Here is a 25,955-nt window from a genome sequence, read left to right as displayed (position 1 = left end):
CGAAGCAATGGTTCTACTCCTTAGATCACAAGAAGGTCGCTACTTGGGAAGATGCCGCAATCGAGTTCTCTAAACAATATGCGGATAACGCCGAGATCCAAGTAAACATGCGTACTCTAGAGGTTCTTACCTAAAATGACAAAGAAGGATTCACCGACTTCCTAAGTAGGTGGAGGAAGACTAGCACCCAACTAGTTGAACGCCCGGATGAAGCTACCCTTGTGGAGAAATTTGTGGATAATCTCAAACCCATCTATGCCAATCATTTGAGATACCAAAACATCAAAACTTTCAAGGACTTAACCGTACTAGGGACAAGGATTGAGGATGACATCCGTAAAGGACTCTTGTCCAAAATGGTAGGTCGAGGATATCAGGGTTCCACGAGTCGTTCATACGGCTCCACTAGCAAGACCGATGAAGTTAACCTTCTCGAACCATCCAAGAAAAGCACCCCACCAAGTAAATTCACAAACCTTGGGGACACTTACTCCAACGCCCTAAAAAGGTTAATGAAGCAAGGTAAACTCCAACCCATTGGACCTACTCCCGAACCCGAAAGGAAGTCCAAATTCTGGGACGAGAATTCGTACTGCGAATACCATAGGGGCAAGGGGCACGACACAGAAAAATGCTCAAAGTTAAAAAACGTGCTTCAAGACATGATTGAAGATGGTCGATTACCAATACCACCGGGAGGAAAGCCCAACAACAATCAGAATCATCTTGGAGTTCTAGTGATCACAAGTGATGAATCTACCTTAGATTGCTTACACCTCATTTCTCCAATCGAAAATGAAATTTATGCAATCGAGAATGAAGGGCTCTACTATACTATCTCCCCTACCATTTCCGACTTCATCACATGGACAAGGAGTGTGGATAGACAAGTTTGGGAATTAGAAAACGTGGTGACAACTCTACGCGATCCCAACGCAACACCCGAAGAACATGTGCCACTAATCTTCTCTCAAAATGCTACTATGCAAGAAGTAGTCACCGTGGTTGATAAACTAGTCGACCAAATCATACGACTGGAAGGTGACATCATGAGAATGAGGGAACTAACTGCAATCAATGAAGTTTGGGCCGACGATGATGAGGACGAGTATCTCATTGAAAACTCCCTAGTCAAAGAAATAGTCCAAAATGGTGAAGACCAAGATGTGGACCACCTAACTCGTTCGGGTCGTCCATATCAAAGCACTACTCAAAATGGTCCAACCAACATCATCACACCAAATGAAAACGAAGACGACTCCACTGATCATTTGCTCAAGCAATTACAGAAGACAAAGGCTGATCTTTCAGTCTGGCAATTAGTAGCAAGCTCATTCCCACATCGCCAAGCTTTACTGCAAGCTTTGGCCAAACTAAATGTAGCACATAACTCCACTCCTGAAGATGTAGTCAACTTGGTCTTCCAAGAATCACCGAAGCTAAGTAATCCTATTACTTTCTCAGACGAAGATTTGCCACCTTTCGGCGCTAGTCACAACCTTGCTCTATACATCACTGTGATTTGTCTAAAGAAGAATGTGCCAATGACCTTGGTGGATGATGGCTCTGCAGTCAACGTCATACCCCTCAAAACGGCATACAAGCTAGGCATGAAAGAGTCGGATTAGACCCCTACCAATCAAGGTGTGCGTGCATATGACGGTACATGACGAAAGGTGGTAGGACTTGTTAACCTAACCATAGCCACAGGGCCAATCGAACGAAAGGTTAACTTCCAAATAGTGGACATCGAAGCTTCCTTCAACATACTTCTAGGAAGGCCGTGGATTCACGCTTCCAAAGCAGTAACATCCACTCTTCATCAAAAGATCAAGATCCCACTAAATGGTAAAGTAGTGACGATCACTTCGTCACCCATCAAGGCAATAATCGAAAAACAGTCGAACAATCAAGTCCTTGCGGATCCCGTATACGAACTTGGGGGCTTCCAAAGTGTAAGTGTCATAGAAAGTGAACCCTATACTACGATCCCTACTCCAACTTGGTGGTCAACCACATACTCAAATCCCAGGGATACTTCCCTGGAATGCCTTTGAACCCCATTCGAAAAAACACCTTCGCACCATACAAGGAAGGCAACTCAAAGAGGATACCACTTGGGCTAGGGTACAAACCCACAAAAGAAGAGGTTCTCGAAATGCTTGCCCAAGTCCAAAACCGTAAGCACATAGGAGTCCAAATGCGACCCTATCTCCCCACTCTAAATGGGTACTTTGTTCAAGAAGGAAGTCTAGAACTCTTCCACGGATTTCCCGAACCTTGGCATTATCTCGAGAGGAAACTAGCCGGAATCGAGATCTTTCACGATTGCTACTTTATCCCTCCAGAAACGGTTCCTACCGTCAAAACCCGTCAAGCATCTTGCTTAGACGAACATGTTGTTAGCCTGTTGTTTGGAGAAGATCGATTCGTTAGGGCCGCGCAGGATGAGATCATTACTATGATACTTCAAGACGATCGCTTCAACCCCACCGCGTTAATCACAGAAACCAACGCAAGACAGCAGAAAGGATGGAGAAAATCAATCAAGTGGACCAACAATCAAGGAAGACTCTTCAAGCTCACCACTGTAGAAGGAGAGATGTTCAAAGGAGAACCAGAAGACGATGAGTTCGAGTCGGAGTCGGAGTCAGAGTCGGAGTCTAGATAATTCATTAGAGAGTCTACTCCTGTCGTCATCCCCACTCCCTTTGTTTCTCCTAGCTTAGCCTCGAGTAGTCACAGTAGTTCGGGAAATGCCCCAACCACTGTCCCTTTGCCGCCACTGACCATGGATCAGTTGGCTTCTTTGTTTCAACTCTACTCAAATTTTAACATGAATAAATCAGGTTCTGCTTACTCTTTGTGTTATCTTGAGTGCAATTCTGTTTATGATGATACTGAGGATGACCAAGACCCAGACTTGATCGAAATACCTCCCTACGTAGCCAAAGAAATACTACAGGAAGGGGAAGGGGGACCAGTAATAGAGGACATCGAACCCATCAATGTAGGAACCGAACTAGAACCCCAAGAACTTAGGATAGGGACTACCTTGAGCTCTACCGAAAGGGCCGATTTCATAGACCTCCTAAATGAATTCAAAGACGTTTTCGCTTGGTCCTACAAAGACATGCCAGGGATCGACAGGGATATCGCCGAACATAGGATTCCGATTAAGCCAGGTTTCAAACCTGTAAAACAGAAGCTTCGACGAATGAGAACAGAATGGGCTCTAAAGATTAAGGAAGAAGTTGACAAGCAATTCAAAGCCGGGTTCATCAAAGTTTCCGAGTATTCCGACTGGGTAGCTAACATAGTACCCGTACCCAAAAAGGATGGGAGAATCCGTGTTTGTGTTGACTTTAGGGACTTAAACAAAGCAAGTCCAAAAGATGACTTCCCTCTACCTCACATCGACATATTGGTGGACAATACTGCAGACCACGCGTTACTATCCTTCATGGATGGGTATGCGGGATATAACCAAATCAAGATGGCCATGGAAGATATGCATAAAACCGCATTTGTCACCCAATGGGGAACCTATTGCTATACGGTAATGCCGTTTGGATTGATCAACGCCGGAGCTACATATCAACGCACCGCAACTACACTCTTACATGACATGATGCACAAAGAAGTTTAGGTATACGTAGATGACATGATTGTCAAGTCTAAGGAAAGAGAGGGACATATTGCGAACCTTAGCAAGTTCTTCGCAAGGCTACGAAAGTACAACATGAGACTCAATCCTCAGAAATGCACATTCGGGGTAACATCTGGCAAACTCCTGGGATACGTCGTTAGCCAACGAGGTATAGAAATAGATCCGTCCAAAATCAAAGCTCTGATCGAAATGCCACAACCTCAAACAGAAAAAGAAGTAAGAGGATTCCTGGGAAAAGTACAGTACATAAGTCGATTCATATCGAAACTTACGATGATTTGTGAGCCTATCTTCAAGAAGCTCAAGAAAACGGACCACACCATGTGGGATGATGATTGTCAAAAGGCATTTGACCGGATCAAGGAAATATTGGCTAAACCACCAGTGCTCATGCCACCTCAACGAGATCAACCTCTTGGTTTATATCTCACAGTAACTGAAACAGCCATGGGTGCCATGCTGGCTCAAACTGTAGGAAGTGAAGAAAGAGCTATCTACTATCTTAGTAAGAAGTTCTTGGAGTACGAGTGCAAATACTCACAACTCGAAAAGACATGCCTCGCTCTTGTGTGGGCAACGAAGAAGCTACGCCATTACATGCTTAGCTACTCCGTCAAAATATACTCCAAAATGGATCCAGTCAAATACCTCTTCGGGAAACCCGTCCTCAACGGACGTCTAGCAAGATGGACATTGATGCTCTCAGAATTCGACCTCATATACGTGCCACTGAAAGTTATAAAAGGTCGTGCCGTCGCCGAATTTTTCGCAGAAAATCCTATCAATGACGCACAAACAATAGATACTTGGTCATTTCCAGACGAGGATATACTCCAAACTGATGTAGACTCCTGGGACCTGTACTTTGATGGAGCATCGAACTTAAGAGGATTCGGAATAGGAGTGTTGCTCATTTCTCCTGAAGGCGAGCATACACCACCATCACAAACTCGACTTCGAGGTGACAAACAATGCCGCAGAATACGAAGCTTGTCTCATTGGACTACAAGCGGCAGTAAGCTTAGGCATTAAAAACCTCCGAGTACATGGGGATTCGTCACTGATCATCAACCAAGTTACAGGATCTTGGAAAATCCGAAGCGAAAGCCTCGCACCTTATCAGGCTAGAATAGACCAAGTCGCTCAATTCTTTGATCACGTAACCTACCTACACCAACCTCGGGAAGAAAATCAATTTGCAGACGCTCTTGCGAAACTTGCATCTTTGATTAATATGCCGGATCACATGATGGAAATGCCTTTGTGCATCGAACGACGGTCAGAGCCGGCTTATGTCCACCAAATCACCGATGAAGAAGAGATCGCGCAGGAACCCTGGTTCCAAGCAATCCTGAATTTTAAGCTTAATGGTACATATCCACCGGATATGGACAAGAGGGGACAACGTGCTATACGCCTACTAGCTTCCCAATACGTTCTCATGTAAGGAGAATTGTACAAAAGAACACCTCTTGGTGTAGTCCTACGTTGCCTTGATCATTCACAGGCACGAAAGGTGATGGAAGAAGTCCACGACGGAGAATGCGGTCCTCACATGAGTGGGCCCATGATGGCAAAGAAAATCACACGTTTGGGATATTGTTGGACCACAATGGAATCCGATTGCATCAAATACGTAAGACATTGCCACAATTGCCAAATCTTCGGGAATGTACAACATGTCCCTCCTTCATTACTCTATACAATGACATCCCCTTGGCCATTTTCTGCATGGGGAATTGACATAATCGGGAAGATAACCCCAGCTGGAACAGGAGGACACTGTTTCATTCTAGTAGCGATTGACTATTTCACCAAATGGGTAGAAGCGGCCTCCTACACTAGTCTTACAGCTAAAAATGTGGCAAAGTTCATACAAAACAACATCATCTGTCGATATGGTTGCCCACATGAGATCATTAGCGATAACGGATCACATTTCCAAGCTGAGACCGAGCAATTGCTAGCCAAATACAAGATTAAGCATCACCACTCTTCGCCCTATAGACCACAGACTAACGGCGCGGTAGAGGCGGCAAACAAAAATGTTGTCACAATTCTCAAGAAAATGATTGACAACTATAGAGATTGGCCAAGCAAGATACCCTTTGCTTTATGGGGGTATCGTACATCTGTCAGGACGCCCACTGGGGCTACTCCTTTCTATTTGACCTACGGCATGGAAGCTGTACAACCAGTCGAGCTAGAAATACCATCCTTGCGTATTTTACTCGAAAGTCAAATCCCGGAAGCCGATTGGAAGAGGGATAGATATGAAGAACTCATCCTCCTGGATGAACGTAGGCTACGCGCCTTGCATAATGTCCAAACATATCAAGCACGTATCAAACGAGCTTTCAACAAAAGGGTTAGGCCAAGAAACATCAAATAAGGGGACTTAGTACTTAAATCGGTTAGAGCTCTCTTACCTGTTGACCCGCGAGGAAAATTCAAACCTAATTGGGCCGGACCATTTCTAGTCAAATCCATACTCCCAGGGGGTACGGTTAGAATCACAGACCTAGATGGGAATGAGTTTTCAAACCCAACAAACCTTGACCAACTAAAACGATACTATGCCTAGAATAGGAACAAAAACGCGCCTCGCGTAACCCCACGTGTCGCTCTTGTGGCACTAAATAAACGGCCCCTGGCCAAGCTGAAATAAGCTAATGTCACTGTGCTCTTGCATTTTGACAAATTCGTCATCCTCGTATCATCAAATAAACTAATATGCACCTTCAGAGTAAGCAAAAGCTCATGCTTATTTTCTAAGTTCATTACAAGCTCTTGCTTAGAACAATTATTCTTTTACATTTACTCGAACTACGCGCAAGGGTTTGATTTCACTTTTTAAGTGAATACGTAGGCAATCCTTCACAGGATTCAACCCGTTATATCTAAAATGTAAATAGAAGGACATTTGCATTGCATTTGAAATTCGACAAGAATAATAAATAGAAAATCACAACGGTTTCATAACCATTTAACCTTTTTTATTTCATTCAGTTGCTAATAATAATAGTAAGCTACATGATAAAAATAGAATAGGCTAAGATTCTAAAAACCCCACCCTTTTATTACAACAATAATAATAATAATAATCAAATAATAAATAACGACTCGGGCTATTCCTCCATCTTCCCCTTGCCCTTGTCATTCTTATCATATTTCTTGTCACGGCCTCGAGCCGGACGCTCTTGCGCCACTTCAGACCTAATCACCAACGGTCTTTCTCGAGGCCTAGCTTTTCCATTCTTGCCAATCACCATTTCCGCGACAGGAGTAGTCTTTGGTTTCTTCGAAGGATGAACAACTTGAAACCCGGCTTCTTCTTCTCCCTCTGTCAGATGCTTCTCTTTCTCTTTCTCTACCTCGCGCACCTTGTAGTCAACAGGCTCGCGCTTCCTCAATTTCTCGCGCTCTTCCGGGGTAGTAGCCTTTCTCCATCTCAGATAAGAATCCGACACCCATAAAGCATTGGCGGAGAAATTCAAGAACCACATGTTTCTTTGGGCCCATTTAATAGCCCACTCTCGTCGGCTCTCTGTAGTAAGCGCCATAGCAGTCTGCGGGACGGTATCAAGCCTCGGGATCGTCTGTTTCAGCCCAACTTGTCTCATCAGTCTTTCCGGGAAGATGCACACCATAAACTCCAATCCAGGAATGCGCACGGACCTAGTGGGATCCAAAGAAGACACTCCAGTGACGGACTTGAGGTGCCACCACGGTACGACCCACCTAATCAACGGGCCATCATCGCTCTTCAGCTTGCTCTTCCAGTAATCACAGACCCGAGTGAAGTCCACCATATACAACCTTGTCCTCATCGCAATCGAGCGAGCATGATAGGAAAGCGCATGAACTGGGGGCTCGATCAATCGGAGCCGTTCCATAAGCCAAACCTACCAAAAGCGGGTATTAGACATCAAAAAAAAAGACGAAAAAAAAAACGAAAAAGAAAAAAAAAGAAAAAAAACGAAAAAGAAAAAAAAAAGAGACGAAAAAAAAAAAAAAAAAAAGAAACAAAAAAAAAAAGAAAAAGGATGTCTTTTACCTGCAAAATGACGGGACTTCCCAAGTACGGCAGATCACGGTTGGATTTCCTATTATCCAAGCCCAAAATAATCTCTCCTAAGCATAAGCAAGTGGGCTCTGCGCGCACTCCATCTCGCTCAACAAGGCCCGGAAGACGGGGATCCCCTCTCAAGTCTTCATCAACATGCCCTTGGAAGACATACACATGCAACAAGCAAAAGCCAAATGCCCTCCGCCTAGCAACATGAGAAACGGTGGGGTCGGCTCTGTTGATGAATCGATCTATGAAGTCCAACATTCTCACGCCTTTCGAGGTAACTAGACGGTCCACCTCAAGTCTAGTCAATCCAAGCAAGTCTCTAAATTTGCTCTTGTACCCTTGCGAAGTAGAAGGAATGGCGGGCAAGTGTTCAGGATCCCATCCACCAATAGCAGCAATTTCTTCAGGAAATGGGCAAATATCACCTCCAGGGAACGCAAAAACATGGTAGTTCGGGTCCCAATAGTCAAGGCAAGCATCCAAGAACGGTTTCACAACCTTGATGAGTTTCAAACTCAACAACGATCCAAAATTATAAGCACCCATATCAGGCTTCTCCATATTTGAAAATTCGTTGGTCCATTCCTTCAAGCGGATCTCCAAAGTATTCATGGTGATTTATTTTGAGAATTTTATGTAAATAGACGAAGAAGAGACGGAAGATTTGTGTGAATAAAAGCTCCATCGACGTTTCTATTTATACTAATTGCTGTTTCCAAAAATCCGTCAGAACAGAACACCTTGGGGACAGGCGCAGCACCTGCTGCGCCTCTTCAAAGGGACGCAGCTCATGCTGCGCCTCTTCCTCAGCTTCACTTCTGTGATTTTCCGCGTTGGATCTTTCCTAATTCCATGACGAATAATTTTCTATTCCTACGGATTATTATTTTGGTAAATACGTGAGAATTACCATGTTTCAGGTTTCCTAATTCCACGGGTACAAATTTCGAGGCGACATCGACATTTTCGCCATTTTACCACACGTGCACATTTTTCATTTTAGGAAATAATTTTCATTCTCATCTTAGGAAATAATTTTCGTTTTAATTCGTTTTAATTCATTTACATTTTTCATTTAATTCATTTATTTTAGAAAATAATTTTCAATTTATCGAATTTCAACATTTATATATTAATTTCAATTTCTTAATTCACTTCTACATTTCTAACTTATAGATTTCTATTTTTTCTTTTTTTTTAGGGGGTAACCCTCCCTACCGTCCGGTCATTTCCGGCAAAATTTTTGCATTTTTTTGCATTCTTTTGAGTCTTTCGTTTTGCGCTAATTAAGGCCATATGTATATACAAATGAAAGTTTTGCGTGATTTCTATGTAAATTTCGGCAGCATAACGGCATAAACCGTCATCTACCAAACCTGTTCAAAACTAACCTGCAGATACAAGCAACACAACCCAGCAGCAAAGGCACTCAGGCCATCGTATATACACCAAACGAAGGAAATGTACAAACTGGGGGCTCGAGCCCCAAACAAAGTCCAAAAATGTTCAAAATCAGTGTCCAAATGTACAAATGTACAAAATACGACAAAAAAAAAACTACTACTGCTGGGCGCCCTCCAACTCTGCAACTCTCGCCGCAAGAACGGCGATCTCGGCGTCCCGAACCTCGAGCTCCCTCAACAAGCGAGCTGTCTCCTCCCGAGACTGGGTCAACTCTCGCTCCAGCTCGCGGTCACCCTGTAAACAATAAATTGGCTCATGTCAATCGTTTCAAGCAAAATCGGAAAATCAAAAATCAAAAAGGAACTAGGCATAAGGTTCATACCTGACGACCTCGACCGCCGACAAGTGCCTCGACGGCAGTAGCTCGCAGCCGGTTGGCCACCCTCCACAACACCACAAACCGAGACGGCGCAACCTGCATTTTCAAAAGAAATTCTCAACAATTGAACAAATTCGATCAAATGTGTTCTTGCACAAAAGTTATACAAGTTAGAGGCTCACCCTCCGAATCAGATGCTGCCAATCGTCCAGGCCAGCATCCGTCACAGCTACGTCAAAGTCACGCAGCTCGGAGATCGTCGTCCTCCCAGTCGCGTCAGTGTACTCGAGGGTCTCGGGGTACTCTGGGGGCTCGATACCCGCCGCCTCGACCTCCTGCAAAGACAAATGGTTCTCATTAATTGATGATCTTTCATCATAATTCTCAAAATCGAATCAAGAGGAAAAGTAAAAGATGCTCACCACTATCGGCCAGTACGCCAACCTCCCGTAAAGGAACGCCGAGTAGTCCTCGCCAGGAAGAAGAAGGGCTTCAACACTGGCACCAGCCAAGTCCGCCTCCCTCTCAGCCTCAGAAGGCTCCCTAAACATCGTCCTGGGAGGATCGACGGGAACCGTCAACACGTCCCGAGAGCACTGACGAGCCAAGCGCTCGCCCAAGTACCACACAGGACCCATCGACGTCCTCAACAGCAGTCGGCTCGGGCTCCTAGGCCGAAGGACCTCAGCCACGAAAGGAGGCGCTCCAGCGTACTCCGCCCAAGGTCTGGGCACCCACTGTGACGAGAAAAAAGATCATTCCTATGATCAATTAAAAGCAAATATAAGAAGCACGAGTGAATATAAGTGGGATACTCACGCTGTCCAGCTGAAGAGCGTTCACGTCCCGCCGGTAGACGTTGTGAGAAGAACGCTTGCTCTTCGTCCGGCACATCACCCAATCCCTTACCACGGGATAGGCCCTCTCCAGCGGCTCCGTCCTCTTTGGCGCGAGGCCCGGGAAGTAGGAGTACACCCACGCCTGTAAAGAAAAATAATCAATGACGATCTTTCGCGATTTGATGAAGAAAGGAATTAACTTTGGTCTAAAGGAAGGTTCATACCTCCAAAGACAATAGTCCAGTCCGACAAAGACACCGGAGAAGTCCCCTTCTCCATCAACTCCAGACGAACCATGGCCCTCATGAAGCGGATGAGGACCGCGAAACCAAGAAGAACCCGGTCCCCAACGCCCTAGGGAACTCGGGTCGAAAGGAAGGGAAGAAGCTTCGTCGACACCTCTCGCCCTTGTCTCCGAGGTAAATCGAAGACGAAACCACCGAGCCACAAACGAGCCCTCTCGCTCGGCGAAGACAGGGAGGAGGGGCCGTCTCCCTCCCGTCAATCGTCACCAGCGCCGGGTCTTCCCCCGCAAAGTAGTCTCGAACGTAGGAACTGGGTATCAAACCCGGCACTGTAACAGCCTTCGGCGACAAGTTCCAGCCGATCAATCTCCTCGCCTCGGCCGAATCCGCCCTCATGGCAGTCTTCGGCCACTCCACCTCCTCGGTCCCGCACGACAGACCAGAAATCATGCCATAGCCCTCCAGAGTGACTCCCACCTCACCGAAAGGCATGTGAAACGTGGAAGTCGTATCCCAGAATCGGTCCAAGAAAGCGCGGACCAGGCTAAGGTTAGCCCGCAGCTTCCTCTTCGCGATATCCCTCCAGACCTGAACCAAAGGACCGAACGCTCCACGCTCGATCATGGCCCTCTCCTCTGCCGACAGCCGCTCGTAGTGCTCCATCGCTGTCGTGTAACCCGAGAACGACCTGATGTTCCCGGTCTCCTATTGTGATTTGAAACAAAAGCTATTTTTAGTTTTGAATAGAATTTGAAAGAAATTTGAACAAATGAATGAAAGAGGATGAGTAATGAGTAGTGAATTCCTATTTACCAAACTCTTCACCGTCCTGTAAGACAGGTGACCCTCTGCAGCCCACACCAGGTGCCTGCTCTCCCAAGTCTCAGCCCACGCAGGAGCTCCTCTCAGCTGACGACCTCCTCGTCCGACGTTGGCCCGTCTCGGGGCCTCCTCCTCCTCGACAGCCTCCTCCTCGTGAAACTCGTCCCCAGCAGCCATCACCGCGGCGGTGAAGGCCTGCTCTAAAGCCTCCTCGGCAGTAGCAACGTCTATCTCCATGGGAGTCCTCCCAGAAGTAGAAGCCTCACCAACTGCAACATTAAAGCAAATTTAGGCCGCGTCACGTGACGACAAGCCTTGGTTAAGGGATTTTCGAGCCTTCGGAAGCCCTGAAACCGCTCTTTTCTCGCCATCCTTGGACATATTCCCACCTACCCGATCACTCATGGGGTAATTTGGGTCAAGTCAAGTCTAGTTTGAAGCCTAGTTCCGGGTTCGAGTCGAAATTTCGGCAGCATTTCGTTATAATGGCGATTATGCCCTAGAAAAGTGTCCTGAAAAAGCCGTCACAAACCAAAATTCCGAGATAGTAGAAAGTTTACCCATCATTCAAGGATCCCAAATATCAAGTTTCATCGCAAATGGGCAATCCTAAGGCTATTTTCGAAGCAATTTACAGTTTAGCTGTCAAACCGTCTCAAATTTCATTCAAAGGCTCAAAACTCAACGAAAATTCGAGACAAATACATGGTTATGTTCCTAACACTACCTACTATCCATTTCTAATGTCAATTTGACAAGGCAAATGCGTTTGGGGGAAAAGCCCCAAATTTTCGATCAATTGGGTTATAAACCCTAATTTTTTCGGCTCAAAATTGGACAAACATGGACGATTAATGCAAGAATGAGACACATACCTCGATTAGTCATGATTAATGCAAGCTTTTGAATCAAACCTTGGCGGAAATGGTGAAGATTTGAGAGAGAAATTGTGTGATTTGTGTTTCGAGCAAATGAATATAAACCTCTGATTATCGCGTTTTTACGCAAGAAATGACACTTTGGGGAATAGACGCAGCAGGCGCTGCGCCTCTTCCAAGAGACGCAGCTCTTGCTGCGCCTCTTCCCCGTGTTCCCTCCATACGGATTTTCAAAAATTCGTTATGAATTCGTTATTTGTGGGCTCATCTTTGGTGCGCCTCTTCCCCGATGCTATTTTATTCTTTTGGTCCGTTTGACGATTTTCTTTCGTTCCGGCCCACATTCCCAAGCCAGCAGCGGACTGTCGCACATTATTTATTCCTTCCAGGACCTTTTGCTTGTCGCAACGAGCATTTATTCCTTCACAGAATTCGACACACCTTCATTATGTCTCCAGCGAGAGTAAGCGGATATACTTTCCCTCTCATGACAAGAAGAATAATTCCCAATCATGTCTCCAGCGAGAGTAAGCGGACGTACTGTCCCTCTCAAGACATGAGGATTGACATCTACCTAAGCAGATTTCCCCTCAGCAGTTCCCGCCTGCGTCCTGCTACTCGCAATTGTTTCTCAAAGACTACCTAAGCAGTTTTTCTCTCAGCAGTTCCCGCCTGTGTCCTGCTACTCACAATATTTCGTGTTTCCCGCGGAGTTCGACAAGGAGTCGTTCTCCAGAAGTTCCCAAACCAATAGAGTTTCTATACCCAAGCTTTAGTTATCCCTTAAGTTGAATTTATATTTGGCCTCCTTCCCGTCAATGTTTTCCTTTAGGGCCCCATACCCTAGCACCAATCCTTACATAACTTTTAAGTCTTACCCTTAGCTCCTACGCTTAACTTTAGCTCCTATGCACCGCGGAAGCATCTCGAGAAGAAGTCTCAGATATGATCTCTTCTTATGGCTGGCGAGCCTCCTTACGCAGTCTAATGGACTTTAAACGACCCTCCCCGATAGTCGACAGACTCTAAAATGTTCCCGACGACAGGTCCTTGGTTCAGACCCCTTGAACCGCCTCGCGTCGCCATAGTCGTCAGGTTGTAATCTTCGATTGACCTGATGGCTATACTTTGACTTTCGCCTTGTCCAAGCCTCAGTCAAAGTGGGGGCTCTGTAGATACCTCATTTCTGCACCTCCCGCAAACCACCCGGTGATGATAGGGCCGCATGTTTGGTACGCGGAACGATTTGTGACAATTCGTAAGATTATCGTCAAGTGATTGCTCAAATATTAATGTCTACCTCTTAGTTGTCATCTACGTCCCGATACGGTCGTTTTGACAGTAATTAGAGTACATTCGGAGTCCGGGCCTAAAACCGTCTCCATTTTCTGACAACCGTTAAATCCCGAGTCAGAATGTTCTGGAATGTTCCGGATATTTCTATTCCATATTTCACAAATTTTATCTTTTGGTAAACAATTTCCCGTAATATTCACATAAGATATTAAGGAAAACCAAATTATTTCCGTCCTACCATAACTCAAACACAAAAATCTTTCTTCCGCAGGAGGAAACCCCTTGGGAACAGACGCAGCAGGTGCTGCGCCTCTTCCAAGAGACGCAGTGGCTGCTGCGCCTCTTCCCAGGCCCTTTTCTGCGTATTTCTCGTATCTTTTTCATATCTTTCCGAGATTCACTTCCAAAGAGTCTCCAAAACCCTAATTCCTTCACGTGATTAGTATAAATAGGAGCCTTCGCTCCTTATATTTCTCACGCGAGTGTCCGCCCTTCTCTTCTCCCTTTGCATTCTAGACTTTGTTCTTACTTTTTGGCGTCTACGTGCTTGAACTTTCGACCACGTAAGCTCGGATCCTTCTGAGTACCAGCCTCCCCGTTTGCATGACCGACCAATTTGACCAACTACACATCAATCAACTTAATTAATCAATTTGTTTTAATCGTTTTCCTCTTACGAGGGCACTTTCTTTACATTCGCGTCGAGCATCACTAATCGATATCTTAGTCCTTCTCGTTTCGTCAACATGTAAGTCTGAGGGTGTAAAATCTCTCTTTTATTTATTGTATTTTACCTTTTATATCACAATTGTAAGGTTTATGTCGAAAATACCTCTTAAAACCGATTTCTAAACCATGCTTTAAAACCCTTCTTTTACGGATTTCCAGTAGACAAACGTCGAGAAAGGACGCAGCAACTGCTGCGCCTCTTCGAAGGAGCGCAGTACATGCTGCGCCTCTTCGTGAGGCTACCGCAGTTCCTGCTTCCTTTCTTCTTCCTTCGTCCTCTGTAATTCGTCAAAATCTTATTTCTTTTATTCGTCTCTTGTTAATTCTTCGTCATAATAGCATAATAATTCACATGTATATTATTCATCATTATTAGTAATTAATTCTTCATTAAATCCGACTCAAATCCCAAGTAATCCAATATTTGCCGGTTTTCGACATTAAATTCAATCCGGGTTGTAGAAATTCGATTTGTTCATATTGAGTTTCTGGAATTCGCCTTTGATATATTTTCATCTGTTTATTCGCATGTTCATCATTAATTTGTTATTAGTTCATCATGTTTAGTCTATTTCATTCACTCATGTCACTAATTAAGCATTCATCCATCTTATATTAATTCGTTTAATTCCGTCTCATCCATGTTTTATTGCTTTTATGACCCTTAATCACATGTAAATAACCTATTAATCACTTTCATCCGAGTAAATAATTTAATCAATCATTAAATTTACCAACGAGTATTAACAACACGCAATTCCGGCTTCACAGCCAGAATTCAGGTCAGGAACAGACGCAGCAACTGCTGCGCCTATTCCAAAGGACGCAGCTCTGCTGCGCCTGTTCCGGGTTGAATTCTATCCCTGAACTCCGTCTTTGCCTTGACCTAGTTTATTAATTACGTGTAATTGACTATTATCCGTATTACCACCTTCTGACTTGTTCGTTAATTCTTTCTTTTATTCTTTTTTTCTCAAATTATCCGTTTTAAAGGTATTTTCGACATAAATCGCTAATCCCGATGTAATTATTGTAATTTCTTATTATTGTAATTTTATTCCTTGTATTTTGTATCATTTGTATGTTTTCACATGTAATCAATCTTAAATTCCAACTTCGACCCAATTGTATGATTAAATTACTTGTTCACCGACTTAGCCTAATTCTCACATGTTAGGATTAAAACTTGGATGTTGCATTGCATGCATATAGCCGACGATATATCAAGTATAAATAACTTCCCTAATCATTAGTAGAGGCCGCTATCGAGGCGGGCGGGATTAGGTGTTCGATCAAAAGAGCTTCCTAATACGTACCCTCACCCCTTACTCCAGATATCCGTGAGCACCCGTGTTCATTGGCATCCGCGAGAGTCATTCTAGACATAGAATGCTAAGGGTAACGATTGCTTAGTGTTCATGTCTTTACTTTGTGTCTTGACATGGCACGAGGTATTCGAACGGTTCCAATTTCCCATAAAAATTGGTGGCGACTCCATACAAAAATGCAAACGCTTGTTTCTTTTTTCTTCCCAAGCGCTCCCGTGGGCGGCCCGCTGTCCACATGTGTCTTGATCGAGTTAGTATGTTTGTTTTTGGGTATGGGTTGAACTTCGGGGACGGAGTTCTTTTTAAGGAGGGATTTGTTTTGTGGATGATACTGTTAAAAGGCCATGGTCGTGCTTGTAGTAGTGGGATGCTTAGGAGTGTGAGAATACTTCGATAGTGGTAAGGGTTGGATGATGATGTTTAGGAGTTCGAGAGTTTTGATAGTGGCATGATGACGTTCATGAGTGTAAGTAAACTTCGAGGACGAAGTTCCTTTTAAGGGTGGTAGAATGTAACATTCCGTTTGATGTCTATGAGTGTCTTGATATTGGATTTGGTAGTGGATGATATTTTACGGAGCTAGCAGCGTTTGTGTTGGTAGTGTATGGAGTTAGGATCGAGAGAGATATAATGGAGTTGGTACGATATCGTGAGCCATGTTGTGGAAGTAGAAATAGTTGGTGGAGTTGGGGTTACGAGTTCATGTTTGGTCGGTTGGGGTTTTGTTTTGAGTTCTTAGTTGGTTGTTGTGTCTTGATCGAGTTAGTATGTTTGTTTTTGGGTATGGGTTGAACTTCGGGGACGAAGTTCTTTTTAAGGAGGGAAGACTGTAATACCACGGTTTTATGAGTCTCTGGGTACTCTATCGAGTGGATCTTACTCTGTTGAGTAAGTGTGTTTTGCGATTTAAAATAGTTTCTGACCTGTAGGGTACTCGATCGAGTAGCCTTGGTACTCGATCAAGTAGGCGGCACTCGATCGAGTACGTCAGTTACTCGATCGAGTAAGTGTGTCTTACGGGGTTGTTTTGTCGGGTTTTGCTAATAACGCGAGTTTAATATAAAAAGTTTCCGTCAGTTTCTTTAATCACTTTTATCCTTTCTAAACCTTTCAAAAGAAAAAGGAGTTACGTAGTTCTCTCTCTTTGCGTTGTTGGCAAATCCCCAAGGCTAGGAGTGTCGGATCATCTCGTTCTTTGCATCATAGTGTTCCTTGCGTCAAGGGTAAGTCCTACATACCAATTTTATAGCGTTTGGTTGACTTTGTTTAAACCCTAATTTTGGGATTGGGGGTTTTTATGATGTGTTTCGTGATTGTTAGTAATTATGTGATTATATGTTAGGAGGAGGATTCGTAGAAGAGGAATTTTGATACAGCTGTTGAGACCGTCTGATTGTGTTGTTGTTCCAGGTAGGGTTTCCCTACTCAGTATTAGTCCCATAATGTGTTGTTGGTGTGTTGTGGTTGTTGAATATTATCGTATTCGTATTGTGACGGTTGTTGGTTTTGATTGCTGTCTAATGGTTGTGATTGTTTGTCTCTGGTTCTCGAGATGCGTTCTCGGCAGAGTGGAGTCACTTGCGGGAGTGGCTTCACGCCCTAGTTTCGCCCTTCGTGGAACCCGCCACGGAAGGGGATGTGCACATTAATGGGACAGGGTTATCACTCGGTATGATGAGCGGGGATTTGGTGGGTACGGCTGCGGTCCCCCACTGGCAGGGCTGGTCCAGTGGACAGTCGGTGACGGAGATTGATTGGAGTGGGTGTGATTGTGTGTGTGACCGTGTGAGCTGCTTGTTTACTGTGTTGTTGGTTTATATAAATTATGTGATTAGTACTGATCCCGTTTAATGTTTTAAAAACTGTGGTGATCCATTCGGGGGTGGTGAGCAGTTATTGAGCAGGTATGATATGACGCGTATGGGATAGCTGGGATGAGTCATCACGTGGCAATTAGAAGTCTTCCGCTGTGTCAGACGATGTTTTATAGCTTTGATAGTTTTAGCAGTAGACCGTCTGAGAATCTTGTATTTCAGTTTTGGTTTTGGTTTTGGTTTTGATCATGTAATCACTTTAAACTATTTTGTTATTTAAATTATGTTTCTTTATTGTCATTTGATTATCATTGCCTCGGGTAACCGAGATGGTAGCACTTCCATGCCTTGAGTGGTCCTGGTAAGGCACTTGGAGTATGGGGGTGTTACAGTATGCACATAGCCTCTTTGGCTTGGCTGCTTTTTCAATGGCCTGTTGTTTAGCTGACTTCAATCTTTTTCCGCTGCCCTTGTTGCGTGCTTGTTCCGGAGGGTGGATAGTGACTTCAGACGACGAGCTGCAGCCCAACAGAATCTCCATCTCTTGGTCTTTTGTAAGTGGTTCAATACATAACTTCGCCGAACTCAACTAGGAGGGATGCTAACTCTTCCGTGTGTTCAAGCAGTAAAGTTTTGAGAACACCAACTATCTCAAGGAACTCGACCATACGTTGCACAAATGATCGTTATCGACGTAGCCATATATGAATCCTCAATGACATTCCCATTCGAATCAAGCCTGGAAGTAAAACAAAGAGTTACTATTTATCATGGTGACAATGTTACTATAAGAAATTATGGTTACAATGTTATCAGAAAACAATTATCGTAACAAGTCAAAATCACATCCTTAATAATGGTTTCGAATCAAACCTGTTCGCTGCGTGTGTGTTATTTAGCCAACGATCTACAATGTACTTGCTTGGTATTCGCCCAATTCCTTTGCCCTTGTACACCCACACAATATGCCTGCAGAGTAATCCAATTCTTTCGAACAGTTTACACTCACATACTGCATCTGTGCTTCTAAGGTCGAACCTCACCTTGAAAATTCTGTCTGTCTCAGCATCGATTACATGAATTATGCGCACATGCTCCTCCTTCTCAAAGTCATCAACACCACATGAATCGGAAGCAATTACTTCTTCTTAAAACACCTTGAACACAGCATGTGTGTATATAATAGCGCCATGCATTTCTATAGGTAATTTTGTCTTAAGCTCATGGAATGAGTGGTCGCTGTTATAATCATCGCACCTTCGTGTATAGCGCTGCTGGTCCATAGCAGTTTGGAACCTGGTTTTAATGCAACAAGGATTCGGCAACAAATTATTTATGTAACAATGAAACAATGGTACTTTGTAACATACACTGTTCCTGCATCGTAAGGAATGAAAAAGAGTTGTTTACCTCATCCAAAATTCGACCAGTGTACCAAAGTGATTCTCATAGCGCTTGAAAAACGAATTTGTACTTTCTGATCGCTTTGTTGTTCTTAATATGCAGCCCAAGGCAAGGTCACGATGGTAGGCAGGAATCCAATGGTGTCTATCGTCGAACATTGTAGTCAACCAATCATTATCTTCCAGCTGGAAATCTGAAATGACCTTCTGCCACTTCTCTTCGAACTCCGACAGCTCCATATCAGGGTCCCAAACAACAGCGTTGAAGCGAGCAAGGAAGTCCGTGTCTCTGCAGAGTGCTGAACCAACTTTATCCGTGATCTTTTGTGTAATATGCCACATACAATAACGATGCCTAGCTGTCTTGAAAACGAAGGAAAGCCTGTTGTATGCCGTCATAATGAAACAAAGCAAGTCGAACGTGATATTGACCAAAGATAGGGAAAGAGCAAGTGAGTAAATTATATGTTAGTAATTTAGTTACAGTAACATTGTTATTGAATAACCTTGTAAAAGAGGAAGAGATGGAACAATGGTAGTTGGAGTCAGAAAGTTGTGGTACAATAAATTTAAGTCTGTTACAGTAACATTGTCACACTATTACCTTCGTTATGGAAGGGCATTGATCCGTGATCATGAACTGCGGCTCTTTTTGTCCCATGGCAGTCAAGAAATGCTGAAAGGTCCATTGGAAGGAGATGTCATCTTCGTGTAACAGGAGACAACCGGCAAACAACACCGACTTTCTGTGGTGATTAACACCTGTGAATGGTGTAAAAACCATATCATACTTGTTGGTTCCGTAAGTAGGGTCGAAGCTCACAGCATCCCCAAAGAATGAGTAGTTTCTAATACATGTAGCATCAGCCCAAAAGAACTTTGTTAGACGGTTTTGCGGATCAACATCATAGGCGAAGTAGAACTGGGGTTGGGTCGCTTTGAGTTTCTCGAGTCGATCGATGAAAAGGTCAGCATCTCTTAACACAATGTAGCACTTGATATCTCTTTGAAAGTTCTTAAAATCTATCAATGTAGCACCGATATTTTCATACCCATTGACAAGTTCCTTAACCTGTCTAAAGGTCAATCCAGCGCTAATATTCAACTTGGAGTTGTCCAAGATAAGCGTCTTCTGGAACATATCAAGGGATCATGAAATCTTATCGAGATCTCTGTTACAGACAGAGGTGAGACGATGATTGTGGACTTCAGAAAACTCGTCAATCATAGCTGGGCCATCAAGGCCATGTAGAAGGGCAAATCTGACGTACGCTCGGCATCCAATTCTTGTGATTTTAACTCGCCGTAATCGTAATAGTCAGTGGACGAACCATCACCCATATTCTCATCATCCTTGGTTCTGTGACGCTGTTTCGGTTTATATTCCCTGAACCCTTGACGGTTGCAGACTACGAATTTTTGGTGTGCAACACCACCTCGTAGTGTTTTCGTACTGTGCTTCCGAGGGGTAAATCCACATGCCCGAGCATAAACCTCGTATAACTTGATTCCAGCCTCAAGGGAGGCGAAAACTGCACCAATGGTAGGTCTAAACTTGTGCTCAACCACACGCATCCAGCGCTCACTTCCATTAGGCGTCTGAGACAGAACAAGCTGATTATTTGGTTGAGGATTGGGTTGCTCTTGGACAATTGGCGTAGAATGGGGTTGAGTGACAGTACTTGAGTCTGTAATACAAAAAGGAAAATACGAGTATTAGTGACCTGAAATACAACGGTGGTATTACAAAGAGTAACATTGTTACAAAGAATACTAGTACTATGACAATGTACTTGACATAAGGATGGACGGGAGAACAAGAATATGCGAAGAGGCTGGACTACAATTTAGAACAAGAAACTAAAGTACATTGAAGTAACAAAGAGAACAAGAGGACGTCCGTAAGTGTACAAAGATATGTTATATGTGCAATGGAAAATGAATATATGTGATTGTGTTACAAGAAACATTGATATTGTAACAAGTGAGCCTGTAAGCATTGACAAAGCGTAATGAATATACGAGACAGGGAACAGAATATACAAGACATGAAAAGAGGTCAAATATAATGAAATTTGACCGAATTTGAACGAGAAAATCAACAAATACAAGGATATTTGATCTAATATTTAAGACAAAATCAACTACGAGTATAATCAAAGGAAAGGAGACCGTAAATTGAAGTAGAAGTGAACGGATTTCATTAAAATTGAAGCAAACATAAAATCGATTAACCTAAAAAACTGAAAAGCAACAGAATAAAGACAAATATAATCAAAATTGACGGAATGTGACGATAAAGCAAATCTGCGATTGTAAGCGAAAGCGAGAGAGAACGCAAATATGAAAATTCGATAGGAAAAACAACAAATACAAGGATATTTCACCTAATATTTAAGAGAAAAGCAAATACGAGAATAATCAAAGGAAAGGACACCGTAAAATTGAAGTAGAAGTGAACGGGTTTCATTAAAATTGAAGCAAACATAAAATCGATTAACCTAAAAAACTGAAAAGCAACGGAATAATGAAATTACAATAGCGAATGATCAACGACATAGAATCCAGATGAAATCGCGAAAAGGAAAACTGAAAACGAAAGGATTACGGAAATTACCTGTTTGCATGTTAATGTCGGTAGAATCTGCATCCATTGTAGCAACGAGAACCTGGAAAACAGATTTAATTTGATTGATTTGTGAATGAATTGATAAAAGCGAGTAAAAAACAGGAACCTAGGGTTTGTTTGCTTGATTCAGAGGATTATTTTGACTTAGAGAGAGAGATAGAGAAAGCGAGGGAAAGAGACGGAGGAGAGAGAAAGTGAAACTGAATTATGAGGGGGAGGCTTGAATTCTTAGCTTTTATAGGTTTGTTATAATTTCTGAGATTTAATCTCAGCCATTGATTAGGAGTAGATCTAATGGATGAGATTAAAATGCTAGACTCACCTAAGATACCTAGACTCACTTGATGCAATTTCTATATATATATATATATATATATATATATATATATATATATATTGGGCAAAATTTTAAAGTAAGATTCTCGATTTAAGACAATACATAGCATTATTAACAAAATTGAAGACTTATTACTTAATTAAATCAAGAAAAACTTTAAGACAAGATTTTTAAATTTTGAGACAATGCCTGACATCATTAAACAACATTTAAATCTTTATGACATAATTAGACAAAAAATGGAAAATAAAAATCGGATTTGTCGGTATAACTAACATATATGCCAATACTTGAGATGTTTTGTAAGGCAAAATTGTTAGCTTAATACAACACAATGCAACATCAATAAGCACTAAGTACCAAGAAACAATTAGGTCATGTTTTGAGTGTAAAAATCAAAATCACTCATTTTAAGATGGAATTTTAAAAGATTTTGGGCAACATTTTAAGATGAAATTTTATTTCAAGATGATACATGCCGTCACTAACAAGGATAGTGGCCTCATTAGTCAATTAAACTAAATTTTTAAACACGAAAAATAAATTGAAACTCAAACATAAACATCAAGGCTTTGAAAATTTTGGGACAAAACTTTCAAGACAAAATTTCAAATGTACAATAAGAGTCAGCAATAACAGGCAAACTTTAGTCCTTGTTAAACAATTAACCAAGCAACAAACACAAAGTCAAATTATTGACTCAAGAACACATATTTTTGAGTTCATAAAATTTGGGCAAAGTTGAACATAAAAATTTTATACTTGGCATCATAAATGTTATAAAAAAATGATCACTATCTTGAATTTAAACAAAACATGCAAATGATTGGTAGAATTTGAAGAAAATAAAGTAGATGTAAACAAAACCAAATTAGGAAAAATAAGAGGAAAGAGAAGATTACTTACATGGTTAAATTAGCAAATTTAAGGGAGTAAAATGGAGTAGAAAACTTGAATCCGAGCAACAAACAACAATGGGAGTTTTTTTTAGAAATAATTTTAAAGAGGTTTTGGTATTTTGTTATGAAGAATGATGAAGGAATAAAGGAGATAAGATAAGGTTATACAAATCTCGCGAAATTTATAGCCCATAAAATGGCACTCGGTCGAGTGCTGAGTCCACTCGGTCGAGTGCCTTCTCCACTCGGTCGAGTGGCTCACTTCCAGAAATTTTTTCGTTAATGGAAAATGGTCCACTCGGTCGAGTGCTAGGGTTCACTCGGTCGAGTAACTGGTTGATGTATCACTTTTATATAAACTTTTATGACTCCTTTCGTGTTGGTTTTGATACGGTTTCTGTGCCAAATATGTCTTTTATTTTAGAATGTCGATACTACCACTGCTTTGTGTTTAAATGCAGGAATGGCGAATTTACGAGGTGAAACAAGTGAAGTTGAGCACTGCAGATATGGCATAGTAGGATACATGAGGCATGACATGGGAAACTAGAGGAATTGAAGATAAGAAGTGAAGACTAAACGAAGATAAGCTGAGAAGGGCTGAATCCTCAATCAAGTGCATGTAGGCTCGATCGAGTGATATGTCCTCGATCGCGTATGTGTTGGCTCGATCGAGGATCTTTATTATTGAGAACTTTTCCGAATTTTCCTAAAACACGTCTTATTTGTATTATATATCCCAAACTCGGGAAAATTATTAGGTTACGCTTTTATTACTTTCTGAACTCAAAAATACTCTAAGTTTTAGTCGGCTAGCATACATTGAGATCTATAATCGTTCCTCATTAATTTTGTCAAGGTACTTTAATCTTTCTTCATTAATTGTTAATCTAGTTCATGTTATTGTTTCTTTGTTGTTAGTATATGTCTTTAATCATGTTTTCATAAATTATTGTTGTTGTCAATCCTATTACTATGAGTAGCTAAATCCTTCATCTAGGGTAAAGGGGATCTAGGTTTAATAGAAGGGGGTTAATGAATTATTGTTAGTAATATTACATGATTATCGTTTGATTATTGTTCTTATTCTAGTTATTTGATTTAAGGCCTGAATCGATAATTAGTGTAGCGAATTAATACTTTCATCGACTGGGTTAGAATTAATGTAGCCTGCGATAACCAGATAGGTAAAGTTTAATTATAGCGATTGCATGTTAAACTGAATCTAAAGGACATATTAGAATTCAATCTTGTTACCTTAGATAATTTGATTGACCTTACAATTAATTAGAATACACCCCTGGATAATTGACCTAGTGAACCCGCTCCCTAGACTTCTTAATATTATTGTTTTACGATCTTTACTTTATTGCAAGTAGTTGTTAGAAAACAAACCAAACAAATCTCCAAGAAAATTGGTTACTTTAAGACACTTTAAGTATTAGCAAACTGAATATTACCGCCTCCTCATGGATTCGATACTTATCTTACCACTAGCTATTGGTTAGTACTGAGATAGGATTATTTTGATATAGGTGATAAGACTTTAGCCTTATCAAATTTGGCGTCGTTGCCGGGGAGGCAACAATTTTCTTGTTTGTTTTTGTTTATTTTGTCTTTTCTCTCAGGGAACGTTAGTTCCTTGAGACCGTTCTCACACTTCTCTTGTTAGTTTCGTGTATGCCCAGCTCAACTAGGTCCGAGATTCTACCAATAGATCCCGAGCTAGAGAAGACTTTTCGCTACAGACGAAAGTTTCAGAAAGAAGTGGGTCAAGTAGAAGACTTGAGTATACTTGAAGTTGAGACAGAGCATTCAACTACTTCAGAAAATCCGTCCTTTGAAGAGGACAATACTTCTGACTTTGATATTCCAGTTCCTACGATTACCAATATGCCTACTTTAGCAAGTCATTAGAGCCTACTTTGGCTTCCATCCCTAAAGGATTCAAGCTCCCTACCACTGATGACGGTACTTTTGAGATTCGTCCATCTTACATCAATTTGGTGAAACGAAATTTATTTGGAGGGGGAGCTAATGAAGACCCTGCAAAACATATGGAGAAATTCACTGATTACTTCTGTTCCATCCTTTTAACTGCTGAGGTGACTCAAGATCAGGTCAAACAGGTGCTCTTTCCTTTTTCCTTAAGAGATGGTGCTGCGGAGTGGTTGCAAGATTTGGATATGGAGGATCATGGAGTTACTGACTGGAATACTCTAGCTCTTGCTTTCTACAAGAGATATTTTCCACCACAGAAGACTAATGCATTAAAAAGTCAGATCACCAGCTTCAAACAAGGCCCCACAGAGGAATTGAACGAGGCATGGGTTCGCTTCAAAAGATTAGTTCGTTCAGTTCCCCATCATGGCTTTCAAAAGTGGTTTCTTTGCAACTAGTTTTACAACGGGTTGTATGATGATCATCGTGCTTTGCTAGATTCTTCAGCTAATGGGAGGTTTCAAGACAACACTAATGATGATAATGCATGGAAGTTGATTGATCAGATTGCTACCCATACTGCTAAGTATGGAAACCCCAGAGGTAGTACATGGAGAAGTGGGTCCGATGGTGGTATAGCGGCGCAGTTGGAGGCTCTAACTGCCAAAATTGCTGAGATGAAGACTACCCAATCTTTGGTTAATAAGCAGGTAGTTCATGCCATGACTCAGCAGGAGGAGCCTTGTGTACGATGTGGGATGGATGGTCATAGTGCAGCTGAGTGTTTGAGCACATTGGAGCAGGTTAATGCCTATCGGTCTTTCATACAAGGCACACCTTTATCTAACTTTTACAATGAAAGAACGAAGGAGCATCCTTTACTTAAATGGTCTAGTCAGAATGTACAAAATCCACAGCAGCAACAACCACAGAAAAACACATATGTGGTTCCTCAAAACCATGGTAATCAACCACAAGGAGGCTATCAAAGGCAGAATCAAGGAGGTCCACAGTATAATAATCAATTTCAACAACCTCCTCAAGCTCCTCAACAAAATCATCAACAAGCTCCAAGTAATGAGATGGCAGAGCTGAAAGCTCTATTGCAACAAACGTTGTCGATGCAACAAAAGCAGACGGCTCAAATTTCTGAGCTTATTGCCCATAATAAGATGTTGGATACGCAAGTTGCTCAGATGACGGTCCATAATTCTTCAGAACAGCCCGAAAATCTTCCTCCTCAAAGTAAGCAAGCTAATGTCAT

General features: G+C 42.2%; 1 protein-coding gene across 1 annotated transcript; it reads right to left on the bottom strand.

Moving 5' to 3' along the window:
- Positions 1-19,477: 19,477 nt before the first annotated feature.
- LOC141649289 (protein FAR1-RELATED SEQUENCE 5-like) lies at positions 19,478-20,026 on the bottom strand. Its single transcript, XM_074457983.1, has one exon. The coding sequence runs from the start codon at positions 20,024-20,026 to the stop codon at positions 19,478-19,480; it is 549 nt and encodes a 182-aa protein (XP_074314084.1).
- Positions 20,027-25,955: the final 5,929 nt, after the last annotated feature.

This window comes from Silene latifolia, chromosome 3 (assembly GCF_048544455.1).
Source record: "Silene latifolia isolate original U9 population chromosome 3, ASM4854445v1, whole genome shotgun sequence".
In the NCBI taxonomy this organism is placed as follows: domain Eukaryota; kingdom Viridiplantae; phylum Streptophyta; class Magnoliopsida; order Caryophyllales; family Caryophyllaceae; genus Silene; species Silene latifolia.
The sequence above is the reverse complement of the archived record's forward strand: the minus strand, read 5'-3'. Positions and strand labels throughout refer to the sequence as shown.

Coding starts and splice junctions, on each gene's coding strand:
- LOC141649289 (XM_074457983.1), bottom strand. CDS start 20,026: ATGTTCCAGAAGACGCTTATCTTGGACAACTCCAAGTTGAATATTAGC.